The sequence below is a fragment of the Eretmochelys imbricata genome, chromosome 24 (assembly GCF_965152235.1).
Source record: "Eretmochelys imbricata isolate rEreImb1 chromosome 24, rEreImb1.hap1, whole genome shotgun sequence".
Lineage (NCBI taxonomy): Eukaryota > Metazoa > Chordata > Testudines > Cheloniidae > Eretmochelys > Eretmochelys imbricata.
This window is the reverse complement of record NC_135595.1, coordinates 7,368,819-7,392,311: the sequence shown is the minus strand read 5'-3', so window position 1 is coordinate 7,392,311 and position 23,493 is coordinate 7,368,819. Positions and strand designations below refer to the sequence as shown.

Sequence of the window (23,493 nt, the reverse complement as noted above, 5' to 3'; positions counted from 1 at the left end):
GGTGGAATTTGGCCAGGCTGTGCAACTCACTCAACAAGTCAGCTATCACCTGATGTAGAGCGGACAAGCCACAGGACAGAACCACAGCAGAACCACCGTGGTAGGGGCCAGCAAAGGTCTTGGAGTCCTCTGAACAGAAGAAATTCTGGGCCTTTGACAGCTGCTTATTGCTTGGGACCCTTCAGAGCTGTTTCAAGGCAAACGAACTGGCCTGAGGTGAGAAGGCCGAGGCGCATATGGGGTCGTCTTGCCTAAAACCGCAGCTTGTACGGAGAATAAAATCCTGCCTAATAGCAGAGAGCTCATGACACATGCTGGGGGGAGGAGGGGGCGGGGTGGTGGCGGCACAGACATGGCCATGCCAGTGATTGGCATTGGACATGACCAGATCTGATTCCAAGGTCACACTTCAAATGAATTGTTTTTTTGAGGGGGTTGGACTGGATGACCTCCGGAGGTCCCTTCCAACCCTGATATTCTATGATTCTTCCTTCCACCCCCCCTGCGCTGATGAGAGGCTGATGAGAAGAGGAAAGGGATTGCAACATTCTGTCGCTGAGGGGAGCCGGGGGACTGACTGGCCTTTCCCTCCAGTTGCCGAGTTTAAAACTAGCTTTAGTTGAAAGGCGTTACTGTCTGATTGCTGGCCGGAGGCTTGGCTGGAACTAGTTGATGGACAGGGGTCAGTGTCAGAGAAACCGTCACGACACTTAGCACTGATTGGCTAGCTCAGCAAAAAGCCCACAGGCTGAGTTGGCTCCGAGAATGACCTAGCTACACATTTTGAATGTGCCCAACCCCACAGAGTCATGATGGCACCTCTTTCCTACCTCCCATCGCTGTCCTTCCCGGACACGGCTGCAGCACGTTGGCACAGGAAGCTTGCCATGCAAACCTTAGTCATTCTGTAGCTGAAAAGTGGATTTCAGTCTTCAGGGTTCTTGAGGCCTTTAGTACAGAGGTCGCATAGATGGGTACCTTTCATTGGCACTTAGTTTATAATACATACAGTGCCAAAGAAACGGAGCCAACTCTTGAGCGGGGGCCAGCAACTAAGACAGAGCATGGGCAGGTGGGAAATTTGGGCCAAGGGCTCCAAGACAAACCCCCTACACTGATGAAAAGAGGGAGGCTTGGAAGTGAATGCAGAGCAGACAGGATGGTGATGTCTTAAGGTCTCATCCAAAAGACCCATAAAGAGTAAACTGCATGGCACTCTTCTGATCTATTTGGGAAGGGCAGAATGGACCCCGCTGGGATTTGAATGGTTCTGGGGTCTTATATTTCAGCTCAGAGGTTTGGAACACTCAGCTTTCCCTCTCTGTTTCTGGCATTGCTGCTGTTTTGAAGGTGCTGCAAACCCCAAATGTCAGTTTCCCCTTGTTCTTTACACTCCCCCGTGACATAAAACAGCAGCTGCCTGATAAATAATGCCAAGCCCTGGCTAAACTTCTAAGCTTGGCTTCTCTGGAGGTAATAAAGAAGCCAGAGCTTTGATCTGTGCTCTGGCTAGCTATACGCTTAGCTCTGCAAGTCAGGGCACACGCCAAGGCCCAGCCATTGACAGGGTGTCTAAAGCACAACCTCTCAGCTGAATCCGGTTCTCCCACATTGCACAAAGCATGCCGCCGTGCAAGGAACCAGTTGTGCAGCGGTGGCACGGATGCGTCAGAGCAGATCCTTTCCCAGCTGCAAGGACGCCACGTAAAACCACGTGCCTGCCTAGGTTTAATACCCAAGCACAAATAATGGAAGGAGATTGCAGAGGAGACCAACAGCTGATCCTGCTGGAGCCCTCACCTTCACCTCTTTATGCTTCTGAGGCAGCTGGCCAAACAAGGATGGGGGCAAAGTCTCCTCTGGGCAGCTTGCGCCCTCTCCCCCAAAGCAGCGTTGCTAATACCCTCCTTCCCGGGAGTGACAGCTGAGCACTGAGGCTGCAGTGAGGCTCCCTTCCCAGGGGCGCTGCTACCTCTGCAGATCGGGTGCAGAGACAACCCCCAAGTGTTACAGGGGAGCTTATGAGATTTGTGGGTTCGTCCATGTTTTGTGGGAGTGGCTTGTTTTCCCTTCTCTCATTATCACGTTTAAATGATCAGCTCCTCTTTGGGGCAAGGCCTCTCTGTTGTTTCCATAGTGCCAAGCTCAGTGGGGTCCTGGGCCATGACTGGGGCACCTAGGTGCTACCGTAATACCCCTAATAGCACTGAAACATGCAGCACCTTGCACAATGGCTGCCTGCTTTAGGACTGGGGTGACCAGCCACAACTGCAGGGCAAAGGCTGAATGGTGCCTGTTTATCCAGAAGGCTCATTCGCAGAGCTGGCTGAAGTTTCATTCCAAATGCTTTTTTGCCCCCCAGTGTCGTTGCGGGAATGGACGCTTCCATCATCCATGGGGGGTTTTGTACTGGGCTTTTTTTGGAAAACTGACAGCAGAAAAAAAATTGGGTTGGGATTGAATAAAAACTTTCCAACTTGTTATTAGCGAGAATAACCGCCTGCTTCACATGGACAGGTTACTTTCTTCTTAGGTGGCTTCTCCATTCCTGGAGGTTTGCAACCATGGTAGCCCATTCTGCAGGATCCTCTGCTCATCTCTTGGTGGATGAATAGGCCTTTAGGTCCACCCAGGATACCACATCAGCTGTCCAACGCCGTTTTCTGCCTCCTGTTCTTCTGCCATCAGCTTTTCCTTCCAGTGCCCAATAACATGCATCGTCCACCCACCCTCTTAAAATGGGCCCTGTCATGCACATTGAATCTTTCTTTTCCATAAAATCTCCGACTACTGGTTACTGAGTTCCAATCCACTTCAATAGTTTTTCGCTGGACAGTTTATTCCAAAAAGATGTAAAGGGAAATTTTAATCAAGGCTTAGTTGAGATTTTCAGACCCTAGTCCTGTATTGGCAACATACATCAGAAGGCAGACAACTGATCAGCACATAGAATATGAGGGTTGGAAGGGACCTCAGGAGGTCATCTAGTCCAACCCCTGACTCAAAGCAGGACCAATCGCCAGTTTTTGCCCCAGATCCCTAAATGGCCCCCTCAAGGATTGAACTCACAAGCCTGGGTTTAGCAGGCCAATGCTCAAACCGCTGAGCTACCCCTCCCCTCACAGGCCATTGCTTAAATAAGAATGGTAGGCATTTCACAGTGTATTAAAGCCAACTTTAAAAGGTTTAATCTTTAACTATCTTAAAAAAACAACAATGACAAAAAACAAGCAGCACATTGTCATGCTGTGTAGCACGTGAGAAATTCACATTGCACCATGTTCTTCAAGCACAGTGCAGGTAGCTTTGAGCCTTCACATCGCCTCTTAAAATCAGACAGCTTTAAGGGCTACATGCAGCCTGCAGTATATTCTGCCTAGTGTGGACAGGTGTTTTGGGTCAGCAAGCACAGATGCCTTTCAAAACACAAGGCGGCTTTTTGCCTTGACAATAGAAGGAGCCTTCTGGAGCCCAAGACCCAAGTAATCAGGAACATTGGTTAGCAAATACACCTCTACCCACATATAACGCAACCCAATATAACACGAATTTGGATAGAACCCAGGAAAGCAGCGCTCTGGGGGGCGAGGCAGCGTGCGCTGGTGGATCAGTGCGTCTGGCTCAGACACGCTGCTCTCAGCGGTGTGTTAAGGGTGCCAGGCCAGGGCCGAGGGGTTGAATAAGGGGCAGAGGGTCTCGGGGGGGCGGTCAGGGGACAGGGTGGGTTGGATGGTTCAGAGGTTCTGGGGGGTGGGGCGGTCAGGGGAAGGGGGTATTGGATAGAGCGTGGGAGTCCCAGGGGGCCTGTTAGGGGGCGAGGGTGTGGATAGGGGTCGGGACAGGGGGGTTGGGGGTGATTAGGGATGGGGGGGCGTCTCTGGAGGGGGCAGTCAGGGGACAAGGAGCAAGGGGGCTTAAATGGGGGTAGGGTCTTGGGGGGGGGGTCTCTGGAGAGGGTAGTGGGGGGTTCTGAGGTGTCAGTCAGGGGGCGGGAAGTGACTATTAATAATGGAAATGCTCGAGGCCAAAGCAAGTTCAATATAACACGGTTTCACCTATAAAGCGCTAAGATTTTTTGGCTCCCGAGGACCGCGTTATATCGGGGCAGAGGTGTAATTGAGAATCTTTCATTTATTCGGGCTGAACTGGTTTAGGATTTCAATGCAACAGCAAATGCTGTTCTTACCCACTCCACTGCCCATTGCTGGGATCCCATTCTATTACGTGACCCAGGCTGGGTTAGTACTGAAGTGGGAGACATAGAAAATTCAAGATGCCGGAGGACACATTCGCAATTCAGTTACATACTTACATTGTAAGTCCCCGGAGGCAGGGACTGTCTTTTTGTCCTGTGTTTGTACAGCACCTAGCACAAATAATGAAATGGGGCTCTCACCTCCAAGAGCGTCCTGAGCCGGTTCTGTAGCTTGGGGATGGGAGGCGCTGCGGCTGCAGTCGGTTTCTTGGGTGACAAGACAAACAGAATCTGACCCCTTGTCATCACTGAAGATCCCATGCCAATTGTTGCAAGAGTTCCGGCATCCAACCCAAATACCCATCCTCACCTGCCTCAATCCCCTTGTCATTTCTTGCGTTGTTTTTCCACTTCCTGCCCTGGAGCAGATGTAGCAGTGTTGCTGCCTGCTAACAGCAGCCACACGTTCCACTCCAGAGCTAGGTGCATTTTGGTAGCTGGTGAGGAGAGCCTTCAAGAGTCTGCCTGATGCCACGGGATCCATCAGAACAAAAGGCACCATTACAACATAAGGTGTTAAGGCAAAGGCTTTGTTCAACCATCCATGTGAATTGTGTGGGCCTGGTTTAGAAATGTGCAAGGAGGGTGTGTAATGTCAGGGAACGTGAGCCAACGATGCACAGCCACTCCTGTCTTATACAAGAGCGGCCCATTCTCCTGGGAGATGTTGTTAATAATATACCTAGGCATGCTACACCTTTAGCAGTTTGCATTTACTGTCTCTCCCCTCAGCCTTCCAGAGGTGTGCCAGGTGCTGTATCATCTAGTTAGATATGTATTGGTGAGAGAGATGCTACAAGCTGCGGGACAGGTCTCAGATTACTCTGCAGTCAGCAGTACCTAGTAGCTAGGTTAACAGTGTTGTAGACAAGTATTATTCTTGTTTTACAGATGGAGAAACTGAGTCACAAAGATAGTGGACTTGTCTCACAGCCATGGGTCTGAGAATTGAAATTAGAACCCAGGAGTTCTGGGCTCTCAGTCCTATGCCCAAAATATGCATGACAATTTATCTATCTCCCAGGGGAGGTTGTGAGTCTTAGTTCACATTGACCTGAAAAGCTCTAGAGAAGCACAAAGCATTAGTGCTACAGGACTGACAAGGGGATTAATGGAGGGGCGGGCAGGGGAAATGTATTTCCACCGTACAGCATTTATCAAAAAAGATCACATTCGTCTGGAAACTGCTCTGATTTAAACCTTTTAATAACATTAATTATTTTCCTCCTGGACGTATATCAGACTTTTACACAGGCGTGAAATGTTTTACTTAAAAAAAAACAAACAAAAAAAGGCAGAAATAAAAAAAGAAATAAAATTCACACATTTTGGGAAGTGCCTCGAGCCGAGCATCAAGAGGAATACACGGGTCCTTTCCTAGCCAGCAGTTCTGACTCCTGATTCCCAGTCCAAGCAGCTGCTGGCTTGGGTTCCTTGCTGGAGGTGGGCAAGTGAGGCAAAGATCTGGAGTGGCTGCTTGGATGCTGGCTAAGCACGTAGCTCCCTGCTGCCATGGCCCCGGGAAGACTCTGGCATCTCGGTGGGTCTCCCATACCTGGAGGTTGCTTGGGGTGGCAGTAGGCAGGCGAGCTCTTGTCGGGAGTGACGGACGTGGAGCGGAAGAAGGGCGCAGGGGCCATCAGGTTGTTGTGGAGGAAGAGAATGACCCCGCACGCGTTTGGTCCGAGCAGGGCCTGGCTGAAAGCAGCATTCAAGTGCCCTAGGTTCGCCAGCCCCGGGGGCGGGTTGCAGATGGGCGAGGTGTGCATCCAGGTCAAGTTCATGGCAGACCAGTCGGCCAGAAAGCAGGCCTGCTCCCTCCACACCGCGCTGGCTTTGCCGTTAGCTGCGGCCAGGTCCGTGAGGTGCAGCTTCTCCACGGCGGGCCTTTGGGCGGAGTCTTCGCTGGGCACCGCGGGCTTTCCTTCATGGCTGTCCACTGCTGAAGGCTTGGGATGGGACTGCTGGAGGAGAGGGGAGAGAGGGGGGCACCTTAGGCTGGGACAGCGTCGACTTTCAAGAGCCTCAGCTGCTACAGCCAATATGGCCGACCTGCCAGAGCTCCCAGCAAGGCCGACAGATGTGGCAAGAGCAGGCGAGGAGGAACCCACAGCTCCCATGGGGAGATCAGACAGACCTCTCAGCAACACGTGGCCCTCACTGACACCAGGCAAGCCCCTACAGGACCCACGTCACCCATGTCCCAAGTGCGGCATGTACCACAGAAATTCCTCCCCACTAGCCAGCATCCTGCCTGCCACAGACCCAGCTCCGTCTCCCTTCTGCTGGACTAAAGCTTTTACATGCTGCAGTTCTACTAGTAATTCCACCTCCCTTCCAAGGGACAGCTACCTCCACCCTGCCAAACAGCACATCGCTCGGACAAGGACAGGCCTAGAGGAGCCTCATCCGTGGGCCTTTAATCCATATAAGATGGAAGAGATTGGATAGTCCTGTTACCCAACAAGGAAGCGCCCTTACCTTAGCTAGCTTGCATGCATGCTCTGCTGGTTTGGAATCAGGACAGGAACTGTTCAAGGCGACATGAGGGAACCAAACTTTCAGCATCATTTCTACCTGCAGCAGGGTGCCCAAGTATCGCTCCCTGCAAGATGAGAAAAGAAACAGGAGGTTCCTCTCAAGCCAGGAGAGATCACTGTGCATCGTTTTACCCTGCTGAGCCCAGAGGGATTGGTGACAGCCTGGCGCCTCGCACGGGTATCACACAAGTAACATGAGACAGAAGAGATAGTCAGGCTCCCGCAGCAAGGAGACTGCCCTGTTATTCCGTACGGCTGCCTCTCTTTCAGAGAGAGAGAGAAAGAGGCCTCCAAAACAGGCCAAGTTCCCCCAACAAAAAGATGGGCCTCAACTTTTAAGATCTGGGCTTTGAATTTCAAGTTACAGAATAGCAGAAACTCAGTACTTTGACGCTCCCCTCCCCTTTGCCCAAAAGGAACGTCTCCCTCCCTCCCCAGAGCTTCCCTCTGCAACAGGATTAGAGATTTCAGCGAAGCAAAGGGACAAGGGTAGCAAGTAATTTGTGGCTTCAACCTGCACCAGGACTTGGCTCGATTTGAAGCCCCAGGGGCATTTCCTAGGCTGCGTGCGGCGGGGCAATCCAGCACTACCAGTCATGGGTGATTGCTGCCAGTGGGGGAATCAAACGCCAGGAGTTGCAGAGTGATATGAATCCAGCTGTTTCTCTACTGATGCCCAAGGCAGACCTCAGCCCCGGGGGTGTTTAACCTGGGTTGCCTGTGAGTCAAACTGTAAGCGAGCTGGGGTACCGACACTCTCAATGCAGCAGCCCAGGAGTTCAGTGGGAAGTTTGCTGATTCTGGAAACACTGGACAGAGTCTGTGCACTGTCTGGCTCCCCCTCCTGCAGCCAGTCACACACCAACCTCTGCTGAGCTGTTATAATGATTTCGTGGAGGAGATGCTTACCCCATTTCTGGCTTTTGCAGGACTCCAACTATCCTCTGAATCCTGTCCATGGCCACACTCCGCTGGAAGCTGCTTAAACCTGGTGGGGGGGAGAAACACACCAAGGCCCAGCTATTAGTTTACAGACAAACCGAGCCAACTTTATTGCGCTAGGGAGCCTGGAGAGAAAGCAGTGGCTTGGGAAGCCAGCGCCAGGCTGATTCAGCCTCCACACTGCTCAGACTGATTACCCAGGGGAGATTATGGAGAGATCACGCCAATTACATGCAACATGGACAGACGCAAGAACCTAGCCCTCAGATTAGCTGGAGGAAAAGGCCAGCACAATGCGGGGAGGAGGGAGGGTTGAGGGGGGGTTTGAGACACTCATGTCTTTGCCCTCCCACTGCAGATACAGTGAATTGCAGCCTCTGCTCCTTGCAGCGGGGGCTGTCATACTAGGAGAAATCACCCCCGTAATGCAGCCAGCATGGGAAAGGCTTGTATGCTGGAGAAGCAGGTGCCCCCGGGGCTCCATTAGCACCATGTGATGACTTTCTGAAGGGCAGGTATCACGCCTCACCAGCTGCCTTCTTGCACGTTATTCCGAGCCATAATCATTTCTTCACAGCCAAGAGCGGGCGTGACACAAGCAGGCAGCGAGACACGTGTCTGGCTGATGGAAACTTGCACGCACAGAGACACGTGTAAACAGCACGCTGAGAGAGAAAGGAGAGCAGGCTCACAGGGCCGACGGGGCGCGTCAATGAAAGACTTCTCTTTCATATTTCCAACAGCGTGTTATCAGGGCAGGAAAGCAGCGCTACAAAGAGTAAGCAGCTCCCTGGGAATTTCTCAGCTCACGCTGCGATCAATACAGCTCACAATGGCCTTCTTTACTAGGCAATTTAGCACAGTCAACCAAGGGGCAGAAATTAAGATCAGGGCTCAAGAGAGAGCTATAAACAGAAAGAAGGAATTTAGGGAAGAATATCTTGTAAGGGGAATAAGCTAGTGCCAAATGACTACACATTAGACCACATCTGGCCCTACAATTTTTTTCAGGAGCAGAGGAATGAGGGGAAAACAAAGAATGTTGGGTACCTAACACACAAGTCTCTTAAGTACCGAGCAATGGTAAAGCACCCTTATCTAGTATCCTAGAATGTACAGGATCTCAGAGCTGTGACACTCACTAGATCCTCAAATCCCTTCCCATTCCAGGGCAGGGCAACCTCCTGCTAGCAGATTAATCAGATTAATACGTAAACACAACAAGTGATTGAGCCATAGGGCCAACATGATGAAATAGCAGCCCCACGCTAGGAAAAAGAAGTCAGAGGGATTGTGCCAGATCCTCAGCACAGATCTGCTGACTTCAGCGGAGTGACATTGATTTATACCAGCCGGGGATCTGGCCCATTTTCTCAACGGCATTCAGGCTGAAAGATCCTGACTACTTACGTAGCGCTTTACAAGCATCAATGAAGGGCCAGATTCTGAATGCCACTCCAGCAAAAGGCCCGGAGATGGCCACTGGCCTCTGATTTAGGAATCAGAAGGGGGAGAGAGGGGAAATAATTCCCTGCAGTTTAATAGCCACGTGGCGGCGTCAGACCCCTCTGGTGAGGGACAAGCATGAGGAACGGCATTTACCTCGCTCATAGCGACCTTTCTTCAGCCCATTCAGAAGCTCCGCAAGAGGCCTGATGAAGCCTTGGAGTTCCCGGCACTGCAGAGAAGGAGCACAAAAAGTGAGCCAGCCCGTCTGGGACAATCCCCCTTCTGGGCTTCCTCCAACCCATCCGCACATGCCTCTCCCCAGTGCATCCCTGGGGCTGGTTTTGCATCTAATGCAGGACCCCTGTGCAGCTTTGCTGGGCAGCAAGGTGTGAATACAACGAGGTGGGCTCTAAAGCACTCGCTTTAATCCCCAGTAATCCACTTATTTCATGACCCTCCCCAGACTGTAAGCTTCTGGGAGCAGAGACAGTCTTTGTTCTGGTTCTGCACAGCACCTAGCACCACAGGGCCCTGGTCCACGACTGGGGCTCCTACACATTGCTGCAGTATGAATACTTAACGCCACTAATCCTGAAGGGCTCATGGTGCTAATGCAAGTGACCCCAAGAATTCCAATTCCCATCCCTTCACCATTACGACGAAGCTGACCACTCGTTTTCCTTCCCCATGCTAGTCCTTCCCCACTGCCCTCAATTTTTTCCAGTCCATAGGGTGCCCAGCTCACATCTCAGTCTGCACTGGCCACAGCACATGGGAAACTGAGGCACGATCACCCTGACACTAATAACGCAGACGGCTAGATGTCCAGCAGGCTCACACCATGTATTCCACCCACCAGCTTCAGCGTCTACAGGGCCTTGGCTATTTGGTGGGATCAAAGGTGCAAAGAGGGTGAGGCTTTGCCAATGGCACTGGTGCATCAAGCCGGCAGGTGAGGAATCCCAGCCTGGATCAGGCCTCCTGTCCCATTTGATCGCACACTTCACCCCTTCCCAAGTAACTCCCTCCCTGCTGACCCGCTTCCCTGGATATTCTCATAGACTCACCTTCTGGGCAAACAACCGGTCGCCGTCGGTCAAGGGCAACGTCGGAGCTTCCCTCATCTCCGTTTCCCCATTCCTTTGCCTTTTCATCCCGTGGGCAGCGGGCTTTTCAGCATACTCGGGGTATTCCCTCTCCCCTGCAGGATGGATCAGACGCTTCCGTCCGCTCTCCACCCTCTTCTGGCTCAGAGTCCTCCCGGCCAGGCTGCCATCCCCATCCATCAAACAAGCGTAGGCCGAGGGGTATCTGCCTTCCAACGCCCCGGGAAACCGGCCGCACTGACTCGAAGGCCGTTGCCTAGCAGAGCTCTGCAAAGTGGGTTTCGCTGTCCTGCGTTTGCAGTCCCGGCCCGGCAGGCTGGGGCTAGTCCATGCCGACTTGGGAGAAAAGAGAATCCTTTCCCCTCCGGAGTGGGTGTCCTTCTCCACCTCGCTCTCGCTGTCCGACAGGAAGACGCCGAAGTCGTAACACTTGTCCTCTTCGTCGCTGGCAGCACTGTCGACCGAATACAGAGACTCGCAGGACGACATGCTGTTGGGGGACTCCATGACTGCGGGAACCTGTCAGGGACCAAAAACGGGCAAACAAATGAAGACGCTGCCAGTAACAGCAACAAAGGATGCCTTAGAGATCCTACCATTTGCCTCCCAGGCATCCCCAGACCCAACAGCCCAGGGTCTCTTAGCACGGCTGCTGACCCGCGTTTATAAAAGGAGGCTTTAGAATAATTTCTTCGAGGACAGCTAAAAATCAAGGTCTCCTCTGGTTTACTGGGGGGAGGTGGCTGAACACAAAGGGGTAAAGACAACGGGAGCCAAATGGACCCTGTGCAGTTGCAGTTCCTGGATAGAGCTTGCCAGCAGAAGCTGTTCCAGATGCGACCAATCTGTTCCCATCAGCGGCTGCACTGCGACAAGGCACCCATTGGGTTTCATTGTCAGGGGCAGCCGAAGGGTCCACAGAGCAGCCCTGCAGCGGGTGGGTGCACAAGCCAGCTCCCAGACACTTGATGGGAGCGGGAGGAGCAGTGACATGCATGGAGCCTGAACTAGTGAGTGAGGGAGGGTGTAAAGTTTACAACGACAGGCTTCCCTTGCCGCCATCGGTGGCATTACTCCATGCAGAAGCATTACAGGATACGGACAACAAAATATCCTAGCAACCTCATTGCCACGGACACAGGGAGTTTCAAAATCAGTTGGGAAAAAGCTGCGTTTCCTGCCTGGTTTTACAGCACAGTCTGCTAAATATTAAGAAGGGGAAACACAATTCTTATGTGTATTAAGGCAGCACTAGGAACCCTACTCAGGGATCAGGACCTTCCCCACTGGGGAAGGGAGAGGGGTTGCTTCCACTTGGACAAACAGAAACATATAACTTGGCGTTTCATTTTCTGGCTCACATGTACAGGTGCTGCAAGGTTTGGTTTGCAAACACAGCAGGGGAAAGGTTTCAAACAAAACAAAAACTGGCATTAAATACACACACACAAATCCATGGGGACATTCTGATCAGTCTTAGTTTCTTAGTAAGATCTCTTTTCTGCAGAACCTAAATTGACCCGTTAAACCACTTCTGTGGTGCATCAAGAAAATGTTTATGCAGCGAAAATGTTAGCAACCTCAGGGTACAAAAGTGACCACTAACAACGTAATACTAGAGTGGTATTAGTCCGTGTCCTTTCGATTTGGACTGGTATAAAATGAACAGCTCATAAGTCAATATACTAAATACAAGTGCCCACCAGACAGGAAACAAGTGAATTAAAAAAAAATCAGAGAATGTTGGAGCTGTGCAATGCAAGAGTTTGACCCGGCAGGTAAAATAAGCAGAGGACAAACTACACATCTAAAAGATAGAAGGTTTCTCCAATACATTAAGAGATAAGAGCAGGGTGTGCCAGTCTGATTAGAAAGGGACTGTCTGGCTGACTCAATGCAGTCAGCACCTACGGCCTCTGTAACAGAGCACTGGTCCCAGCTACTGGGTGACATCGGATCATAAACTTAGGGAAGGCAGGGCTCCAGCCTTCCCACCTTCCCATCACTGCAGGCAGACAAAAAATCTGTAACCCCTTCCTCCATGGCGAGGCAGACAAAAATGAGAAGCTTCTACGCTTTATTCTCCTGCTCTGTTTTAGACAGATGCCAACTGCCAACTCACAGCAGCTACCCCGCTGCCAGCCAAACGGCTGGCGAGAAATCCACAAGCCCCAAATGAGAAATGTGGCCTTTCACCCGTAAATTGGCCAACAGAGAGTAGCAGGCAGGGAGAAATCCTGGAGAGGCTGTTCTAAGGGCATGCTTCACAGAGCCAATGTCACAAAACAGACACAAGCGGCTTCCACCCCCAAAGATCCCAAACCACACACAAGATGCGCAGCATCGCTAAGTTCCCTGCCATCCTGCACCCACTTCCTAGGAACAGAAGGGATCAACACACTCACCACCCCCACCTGCCTTTCCACACATGGCACGCCCTGCGCACACACACACACAGAGGTGGGATTTTTGGTATACACAGGTCTTGTTGTTTTTTAGGTCTAGCCCAACGCACCGACACAGGAAGCCCTCCGGGACTCGATAAACGGACGTGTCCACCTTGCTGGGAACTGAACCCGCCTGGGTGTTTCCTGGCTTTGCTACAGAACATGCCCTTCTCCCTATACCCCACGTCTCTTCCCAAAGTAGTCACCCCCTGGTGCCACGCGCCAGCCCTGGCAGCACCCCTGCTTCGAGGAAACCAGTTACGCTGGTGCTACAAGACCCAGCAGCCCCCTCCAGTCCCTTTGCTAAAGAAACCAACCTGCTATGCTTGGAACTCAGTAGGAGATCTCCTTCCTCCCCAGCAAACGTCCTTCCACTAAACCCGCCCAGGGTCACCACCCTGAGAACCTGAGTCGTTCCTCCTTCCCTTCACCCAGTACAGGATCCGGAGCCTAGCCAGCACCTTGCCTGCAACGCAGCCAGCCGCCACCGCACGTTGCTGACCTAGATTAAACACGCATCCGCGCCTCGACACCAAGAGTCGTGCTGTCTGGATGGCTGCTGCAATCAGGGACAGGGCTGTCCCCATTCCATGCGACACAATGAGCCATGCACACTGGTCGAATTCTCTCACACACAGCCCTGGCCTCCCCTTCGGAAAGCAGCCACACTCTCTCCCTGGCCCTTCCCTCTCCAACACCCCCCCCCCCGCATGCCCCTCCTGCCATTCACGCACTAACCCCAGCGCACACACTATTCACATGTTACACACTCAAGTCATTGCCACTCACACCCTGCCCCTCCATGCCATTCATACACACACAGCCCTTGCATCCCTGATGCAGAGCCCCCTGCATGCACACCCTCCATATCCTCCCTCCCTTCCACTCAGGTCACCACCGTTCAGACACGGGGCAGATTAATCCCTTCCCTACCCCGTTGCGCTAAACCCCTTGCATGCTCCCAGGGGTCAGGTTTCCTCCCGGGATTGGTGAGGAGCCACAATGCTGGCCCTCGGGATCTGGACCGGACTCCTCTGTGCCCGGGGACAATGCTGGGATCCAGACACTCTACAGAAAAGCACGGGGGCGGGAGGACGGGGGAAGGAGGTGTCTGGATCCTCACATTCTGGTAGGAAAAGAGAATCCTCCCGGGGGGTGCACACATGGGGGGGGACGACGACAGACCAATGCTCCCAAGGGCGCAGGGTCCTTTCACCTGTTCCTGGCCGGGGGGACGGAGGGGAGGGGTCCGGGTCCAGTGGGTTCCAGGCTGGGTGGAGAAAGACCCTGGACTCAATCCCTGATGCCGGCAGGTCACAGGCCAGGGCTGGGGGTCGCGATCCCTAATGCCAGTAGGTCACAGGCTGGGGGAGGGGCCCTGGATCCAATCCCTGATGCCAACAGGTCACAGGCTGAGGGGGTAGGGGGAGGAGCCTGATCCCCGATGCCGGCGGGCCCCAGTCTGGAGGGGGCGGAGAGGGAGGGCCCCGATCCCTGAAGCCGGCGGGTCCCAGGCTGGGGCGGGAGAGGGGGGGCCCCGATCCCTGAGGGCCCCAGTCTGGAGGGGGCGGAGAGGGAGGGCCCCGATCCCCGATGCAGGCGGGCCCCAGTCTGGAGGGGGCGGAGAAGGGGGGCCCCGATCCCCGATGCAGGCGGGCCCCAGTCTGGAGGGGGCGGAGAAGGGGGGCCCCGATCCCCGATGCAGGCGGGCCCCAGTCTGGAGGGGGCGGAGAAGGGGGGCCCCGATCCCCGATGCAGGCGGGCCCCAGTCTGGAGGGGGCGGAGAAGGGGGGGCCCCGATCCCCGATGCCGGCGGGCCCCAGTCTGGAGGGGGCGGAGAAGGGGGGGCCCCGATCCCCGATGCCGGCGGGCCCCAGGCTCGAGGGGGCGGAGAGGGGAGGGCCCCGATCCCCGATGCCGGCGGGCCCCAGGCTCGAGGGGGCGGAGAGGGGAGGGCCCCGATCCCCGATGCCGGCGGGCCCCAGGCTCGAGGGGGCGGAGAGGGGAGGGCCCCGATCCCCGATGCCGGCGGGCCCCAGGCTCGAGGGGGCGGAGAGGGGAGGGCCCCGATCCCCGATGCCGGCGGGCCCCAGGCTCGAGGGGGCGGAGAGGGAGGGCCCCGATCCCCGATGCCGGCGGGCCCCAGGCTCGAGGGGGCGGAGAGGGAGGGCCCCGATCCCCGATGCCGGCGGGTCCCAGGCTCGGGCGGGAGAAGGGGGGTCCCGATCCTCGATGCCGGCGGGTCCCAGGCTCGGGCGGGAGAAGGGGGGTCCCGATCCCCGATGCCGGCGGGTCCCAGGCTCGGGCGGGAGAAGGGGGGTCCCGATCCCCGATGCCGGCGGGTCCCAGGCTCGGGCGGGAGAAGGGGGGTCCCGATCCCCGATGCCGGCGGGTCCCAGGCTCGGGCGGGAGAAGGGGGGTCCCGATCCCCGATGCCGGCGGGTCCCAGGCTCGGGCGGGAGAAGGGGGTCCCGATCCCCGATGCCGGCGGGTCCCAGGCTCGGGCGGGAGAAGGGGGGCCCCGATCCCCGATGCCGGCGGGTCCCAGGCTCGGGCGGGAGAAGGGGGGCCCCGATCCCCGATGCCGGCGGGTCCCAGGCTCGGGCGGGAGAAGGGGGGCCCCGATCCCCGATGCCGGCGGGTCCCAGGCTCGGGCGGGAGAAGGGGGGTCCCGATCCCCGATGCCGGCGGGTCCCAGGCTCGGGCGGGAGAAGGGGGGTCCCGATCCCCGATGCCGGCGGGTCCCAGGCTCGGGCGGGAGAAGGGGGTCCCGATCCCCGATGCCGGCGGGTCCCAGGCTCGGGCGGGAGAAGGGGGGCCCCGATCCCCGATGCCGGCGGGTCCCAGGCTCGGGCGGGAGAAGGGGGGCCCCGATCCCCGATGCCGGCGGGTCCCAGGCTCGGGCGGGAGAAGGGGGGCCCCGATCCCCGATGCCGGCGGGTCCCAGGCTCGGGCGGGAGAAGGGGGGCCCCGATCCCCGAGGGTCCCAGGCTTGGGCGGGAGAAGGGGGGCCCCGATCCCCGAGGGTCCCAGGCTCGGGCGGGAGAAGGGGGGCCCCGATCCCCGAGGGTCCCAGGCTCGGGCGGGAGAAGGGGGGCCCCGATCCCCGAGGGTCCCAGGCTCGGGCGGGAGAAGGGGGGCCCCGATCCCCGAGGGTCCCAGGCTCGGGCGGGAGAAGGGGGGCCCCGATCCCCGATGCCCGCGGGTCCCAGGCTCGGGCGGGAGAAGGGGGGTCCCGATCCCCGATGCCCGCGGGTCCCAGGCTCGGGCGGGAGAAGGGGGGTCCCGATCCCCGATGCCCGCGGGTCCCAGGCTCGGGCGGGAGAAGGGGGGTCCCGATCCCCGATGCCCGCGGGTCCCAGGCTCGGGCGGGAGAAGGGGGGTCCCGATCCCCGAGGGTCCCAGGCTCGGGCGGGAGAAGGGGGGTCCCGATCCCCGATGCCCGCGGGTCCCAGGCTCGGGCGGGAGAAGGGGGGTCCCGATCCCCGATGCCGGCGGGTCCCAGGCTCGGGCGGGAGAAGGGGGGTCCCGATCCCCGATGCCGGCGGGTCCCAGGCTCGGGCGGGAGAAGGGGGGTCCCGATCCCCGATGCCGGCGGGTCCCAGGCTCGGGCGGGAGAAGGGGGGTCCCGATCCCCGATGCCGGCGGGTCCCAGGCTCGGGCGGGAGAAGGGGGGTCCCGATCCCCGATGCCCGCGGGTCCCAGGCTCGGGCGGGAGAAGGGGGGTCCCGATCCCCGATGCCCGCGGGTCCCAGGCTCGGGCGGGAGAAGAGGGTCCCGATCCCTGACGCCCGCGGGTCCCAGGCTGGTGTCCACCCCGCAGTCCGGCTCCCAACTCCCTGCCCGAGCCCCTGCCCGGCCCCCTGGATCCCAGCGAACCTCCAGCTCCTCACCTGATCCCGTTCCCCACTCCGCTCCCTCTGCTCTGTCCCAGGGCGGCTCCGCTCCGCTCCACACCCCCGTCCCCGTCCGCGCCCGCGTCCCCAGCCCGGCGCCCGGTCCCCGCCCCCGGCTCAGTGCGGGCGCCACGCGGCCACGTGCGGCCCGGCACGTGCCTCCCTCCGGGCCCCGCCCGCCCCGCTCCCATTGGCTCCCCGAGCCCACCCCCGGGGCGCGGGCCACCGCCCTACAGCCACGCCCCCTGCCCCTAATTGGGGCTCGGCGGCTCCCCTGCAGCCCAATGCCGGGGCAGCGCTGAACCGATTGGCCGGGAGGGTGGGGCTCGAGGCCACGCCCCTACATGTGGCTGCGGGAGCTGGACGCAGGGGCTCGGGGGCGGGGCAATGGAGAAGGACACGCCCCCTTGTGTCAGCCTGCCGCATCGAAGGGGGCCGGGAAGGAGGGGGGGAAATGTGATGGGGCTTTCCGTAGAGGGCAATGGGGCAGAGATAGGGGACCCATAGAGGGCAGTGGGGCAGAGGAGGGGGACCCTGTGAAGGCAGAGGAGGAGTCCATAGGGGCTCGGGGGGAAGAGAAAGGGCAGGACTGGAGGTCCACAAAGGGTTAGGGGGCAGAGGAGGTGGGGGAGGGGTTCAGAAGAGGAAACAGCTGGAGGACATAGAGAGGAGCGGGGCTGGAAGGACTGGGGAGACGCGGGCGGGGGGGCGCTGCAATCCCCAGCAGGGATAGGAGTGGCTTATGGCTGGGGAAACACAGTCAGTGGAGAGGCCAGGGGACACTGCAGGGAAGCAAGAGAAATGGGATGGGAGAAGTTGGTGGGTAGGCACAGGTGGGAGGGAGATGGGGAGAGGGTATGGCAGGGTATGTACACAGCACAAGGGGCTGCTAAGGAGACAGCAGCAGGGACAGGGAGCATGAGGGGAAGGAGGCAGGTGGATGCGGGAAGAGAAGGGTAGAAAGGAAGAGAGCAAAAGAGATGGGGGAGGAGAGGGGTGGGAGCTGTGGAGAGGAACTGGGAGCTGGTTGCGGTGTTTAGATGCTGCTTGTAATTATTAAAACTGGGAGCACTGGCTGTTGGGAGTCTGAAAGGACAGGAAACAGGAAGGGGGGGGAGTTGAGGAGGTGGAGTGAGAGCTACCCAGGGTGCAGCAGCAGTTTGGTAAAGAGAAAAGGAGGACTTGTGGCACCTTAGAGACTAACCAATTTATTTGACATGAGCTTTCGTGAGCTACAGCTCACTTCATCAGATGCATACCGTGGAAACTGCAGCAGACTTTATATATACACAGAGAATATGAAACAATACCTCCTCCCACCCCACTGTCCTGCTGGTAATAGCTTATCTAAAGTAATCATCAGGTTAGGCCATTTCCAGCACAAATCCAGGTTTTCTCACCCTCCACCCCCCCACACAAATTCACTCTCCTGCTGGTGATAGCCCATCCAAAGTGACAACTCTTTACACAATGTGCACCAAGTTAGGCCATTTCCTGCACAGAGGTTTCCACTTCAAAAATAAAGTCCTGTTGAAGTTCGTTAGTACCTTGCCTGGTTGCTACAACACTGGTGAAGGCTTAACTTGCCCTGCAGCTGCCTCAGCCCCGTTCCCTGGGCCCGAGCCAGACACAGGGACCTATTTGCCTCAAAAGATGACGCTTCCCAAAGCCTCTTTGGTCTGATGGCTTTTTTAAATAAAAAATGACTCCTCTTGTACTTCTGCTGAGGTTGCATGGGAAAGGTGGGTGCTGGCCAGGAGCCCAGCTCTGTCCCACTCGCAGCTCCAGCTCCGCGAGGGGCTGGGCGCTGCAGACACTATTGTCCTGGTAATGGGTCAGTAGGAATAAAGGGCACACAGCACTGCAACGGCTGGAGCCCTTAGTGCCCCAAAGCAGCAGTTTGTCTCTCTACATCAAAGCCCTTAAGCGCACACTTTAGTCCCCTTGACTTCAGAGGACAGTTAAAGTTAACATACATGCTTAAATGCTTTGCTGAATTAAGGCCTTAATGAGCATAACAAACCTTACTGTTGCGTGCATGCTCATGACCTCCAGTGTCATGCCACTGTGACTGCATGCAGGGGCATATAGCCAACGTGTTTATGGCCCTGGGATGTGGCAAAAGCATCAGCAAAGTGGCTTTTGTTTTAAAGTGCTGTTATATGCTGTGGGGTGGCTGAGGTCTATTATTCTATGTTCCCTGCTGCTGACATCAGTATCAGTGGTGCACATAATGTAAAGGTGCTCTGTGATCTGTCACTGCCGATCTGTTCCCCCTGTACAGGCTGGGATATTCAGCACTTACTAAGCTGGCCTAAATGTGCTATACCATGTTGTAGGGAATGATCCTGCATTGGAAGGGAGATAGTGCGTCCAGTTCCAACAGGCCTGTTCCCTCTCTGGGGTGAATTCCTGTTCGTGTTACCATCCAGTAATTTGTAATCAATTACTCAGTCCTCACTTTCCAGAGGGAGAAACTGAGCCAAAGAGTCAGGAAGTGACTTGCATCTCACCTCACAGTGAGCCAGTGGCAGATCTGGGATTAGAACCCAGGTGTCCTGCTTCTAGTCTCATTGATCTAAAAACCAGACCTCACTTTCCTCCAGAGCTGGGAAGTAGAAGATGCCTGATGCTGTTAGGCCCTGATCCTGAGTGGATCCCTTGGCTGTTGCTGTATTATGAATGATTAATAATAAGCAGAATCCTGAAGTCCTGCATCTCAGTCAGTTTACAGTCCCTTAGTGACCAATGTAACAGCTCTCCAGCACTCAACCATAATTGGAAGGGGGAATTCATTTGTGTTTTGTAACTATCTTTAATTAAAGAACAATTCTAATAGGAAAATGGCTGTTTTTTCTCTCTGCACTGCGGATAGAAGTCCTTGTTCGATATTTATAAAACTGAAATACATGCCTAAGTACAATGCTGGGAAATCTGAACATTCTGCGCCTAAGTAGATTTCTTGGGCCAGATTCACTCTAGGGTGAATCTACTCACTTCTGTGGATTTACACCATGGATGAATTTGATGCTTTGATTAGTATGCATGCAGCCTCTTTGGAATAAGATTTATTCTCTGATTATTATTCTCTGTAAGTGTTTCAAATAGTCTACTATGTTTATCCAATGCAGACAAGAGTGTCAGCCTTGTTTAGGTCCTCAACAGAGATTTGCTTATGGAAACCAAAAAAAAAAAAGCGTGAGAAAGATATATGCTACAAAACTGAACATGAACAGAGATGTCGCTGTGATTTATTCAATGAGAGCTTGGTTCATTCCATGCTTCCCGGCCAGTGATGGCAGCCTTGTGCATTAGAGCCCAGCACTGAACCTGACTGCAAACAAAAAGTGGTATTGACCAGCCTACCTTTCCTGTCCAAAATGAGTGAAATGCAAACAGGAAACCAAGCTCATCAGTGCCGAAAACAAGCCGGATTTTCTTTCACCACTCTCTTAAGAATCTAAGATGGAGTCAGTAATAACACAGGCAAGGGTCTGATTCTGCTCCCCAGGGCACAGGTGTACATGAAGAACTTCATCCACTCCTATGTATATTACATCAGAGGAAAGCCAGTATGAATGAGGTTAAAATCTGAAACATTCACAATTCTTCTGTTACCTCGACAGCACCCCCGAAAACAAAACTGATTAAAATTAAAAGAAAAATAACAAATTAGAAAAGCTTTTCCATCTGTCTGATTTGATTTCTCTCTCACCCCCTCACCATATGAATCTATCCATCCATCCATCCACATTCACACCCTTCTGTCTATCTATTAATCCATCGCCATACATACCCATCTATCTATCTAGATATCTTTCATACTGTGCCTATCACTGTGGTATCTGGTGCTGCTTATGTCTTTCTCCTGAGCATCTTGTAGGGCTGTGCAGAATCTAGCTGAGTTGACAAGTTTCAGAGTAACAGCCGTATTAGTCTGTATTCGCAAAAAGAAAAGGAGTACTTGTGGCACCTTAGAGACTAACCAATTTATTTGAGCATAAGCTTTCGTGAGCTACAGCTCACTTCATTGGATGCATACTGTGGAAAGTGTAGAAGATCTTTTTATACACATAAAGCATGAAAAAATACCTCCTCCCACCCCACACTCCTGCTGGTAATAGCTTATCTAAAGTGACCACTCTCCTTACAATGTGTATGATAATCAAGGTGGGCCATTTCCAGCACAAATCCAGGGTTTAACAAGAACGTCTTGGGGGGGGGGGTAGGAAAAAACAAGGGGAAATAGGTTACCTTGCATAATGACTTAGCCACTCCCAGTCTCTATTCAAGCCTAAGTTAATTGTATCCAATTTGCAAATGAATTCCAATTCAACAGTTTCTCGCTGGAGTCTGGATTTGAAGTTTTTTTGTTGTAATATAGCAACTTTCATGTCTGTAATCGCGTGACCAGAGAGATTGAAGTGTTCTCCGACTGGTTTATGAATGTTATAATTCTTCACATCTGATTTGTGTCCATTTATTCTTTTACGCAGAGACGGTCCAGTTTGACCAATGTACATGGCAGAGGGGCATTGCTGGCACATGATGGCATATATCACATTGGTGGATGTGCAGGTGAACGAGCCTCTGGTAGTGTGGCTGATGTTATTAGGCCCTGTGATGGTGTCCCCTGAATAGATATGTGGGCACAGTTGGCAACGGGCTTTGTTGCAAGGATAGGTTCCTGGGTTAGTGGTTCTGTTGTGTGGTATGTGGTTGCTGGTGAGTATTTGCTTCAGGTTGGGGGGCTGTCTGTAGGCAAGGACTGGCCTGTCAAATCAGATGTCAAGAGTTATAACTTTCATAAACCAGTCAGAGAACACTTCAATCTCTCTGGTCACACGATTACAGACATGAAAGTTGCTATATTACAACAAAAAAACTTCAAATCCAGACTCCAGCGAGAAACTGTTGAATTGGAATTCATTTGCAAATTGGATACAATTAACTTAGGCTTGAATAGAGACTGGGAGTGGCTAAGTCATTATGCAAGGTAACCTATTTCCCCTTGTTTTTTCCTATCCCCCTCCTCCTCCGACGTTCTTGTTAAACCCTGGATTTGTGCTGGAAATGGCCCACCTTGATTATCATACACATTGTAAGGAGAGTGGTCACTTTAGATAAGCTATTACCAGCAGGAGAGTGGGTTTGTGTGTGTGGGGGGAGGAGGGGGTGAGAAAACCTGGATTTGTGCTGGAAATGGCCCAACTTGATTATCATACACATTGTAAGGAGAGTGATTACTTTAGATAAGCTATTACCAGCAGGAGTGTGGGGTGGGAGGAGGTATTTTTTCATGCTTTATGTGTATAAAAAGATCTTCTACACTTTCCACAGTGTGCATCCGATGAAGTGAGCTGTAGCTCACGAAAGCTTATGCTCAGATAAGTTGGTTAGTCTCTAAGGTGCCACAAGTCCTCCTTTTCTTTTAGCTGAGTTGAATGTCTCAATTTCTTTTTACTGGGCAAACTCAGCCTCCTCTCTGGGTGTCCAGCCCATTCCTTCTTAGTGTAACCGCAATTCTCTGGCGGCCTCCATGTTCAATATCCACTGGCAGTGCTGTGACTGCTCGTGGTCTGATGTCACCAATGCTCCATCCATGTCCAGAAAGCTGAAGAGAATGAAACCCCGGCCAATGACTTCTGCAGCTTGTGGCGTTACCGGAGGAGCAGGGTACAGCTTGTTCATTAGAGGGGAACTAACCCTGTGTTTTTTCTTATAACAGGGACTCTTGAGCACAAAACAGATTGCAGGCAAAATCTTAAACAGTGTCTCTGTGGAGCCATTTCCAAGCCTTGGACTTGAAATGTCTAACACAGGCCTGCAGCGAGGCTAGCTGCTATCAAGAGCAAGAGACAAGGTATCTCCTTGCAAACCATTTTCTGTTTATCGCAGATGAGACAAAGAACTGAGTTGATGGTCATAGACTATCAGGATTGGAAAGGACCTCAGGAGGTCATCTAGTCTAACCCCCTGCTCAAAGCAGGTCCAATCCCCAATTTTTGCCCCAGATCCCTAAATGGCCTCCTCAAGGATTGAGCTCACAAGCCTGGGTTTAATCAGGCCAATGCTCAAACCACTGAGCTATCCCTCCCCCCAGTAGTCATTTGGCCATTAAAGAGTCTGACACCCTTTTAGCAAAGGAAAGGGTGTTCCCCTTGAGTTCCCCCTGGTTAAGTCTCCCTGTGGATTCCGTCTGAGGGTATGGGGCTTTTCTTTACTTCCCAGCTCAAACTGTTGTGTAGCATGCTGTGCATTGGTAAGTGGCGGTCTCTTTCCAAGGCCTGTGAGAGTGAGGGATTGTCCTTCAGGCCAGTCCTCGCTTACAGACAGCCCCCCAACCTGAAGCAAATACTCACCAGCAACCACACGCCACACAACAAAACCACTAACCCAGGAACCAAACCCTGCAACAAACCTTGGTGCCAACTCTGTCCGCATAGCTATTCAAGGGACACCATCCACATCAGCCACACCACCAGGGACTTGTCCACCTGCACATCTACCAATGTGATATATGCCATCATGTGCCAGCAATGCCCCTCTGCCATGTACATTAGCCAAACTGGACAGTCTCTACTCAAAAGAATAAATGGACACAAATCTGACATCAGGAATTATAACATTCAAAAACCAGTAGGAGAACACTTCAACCTCTCTGGCCACTCAATAACAGACTTAAAAGTGGCAATTCTTCAACAAAAAAACTTCAAAAACAGACTCCAGCGAGAAACTGCCTAACTGGAATGAATTTGCAAACTAGACACCATCCCATTAGGCTTGAATAAAGACTGGAAGTGGGTGGGTCATTACAAAAACTAATTTCCCCCTACTGTTACTCACACCTTCTTGTCA

General features: G+C 54.0%; 1 protein-coding gene across 1 annotated transcript; it reads right to left on the bottom strand.

The window, feature by feature from the left end:
- Window positions 1-5,451: 5,451 nt before the first annotated feature.
- On the bottom strand, window positions 5,452-16,685 carry CIART (circadian associated repressor of transcription). The gene is made up of 6 exons (XM_077841120.1): window positions 16,633-16,685; window positions 10,254-10,811; window positions 9,340-9,415; window positions 7,705-7,783; window positions 6,737-6,860; window positions 5,452-6,219 (listed from the first exon to the last, which is right to left on the bottom strand). The coding sequence occupies exons 2-6, from the start codon at window positions 10,797-10,799 to the stop codon at window positions 5,608-5,610; spliced, it is 1,437 nt and encodes a 478-aa protein (XP_077697246.1). The 5' UTR covers window positions 10,800-10,811; window positions 16,633-16,685; the 3' UTR covers window positions 5,452-5,607.
- Window positions 16,686-23,493: the final 6,808 nt, after the last annotated feature.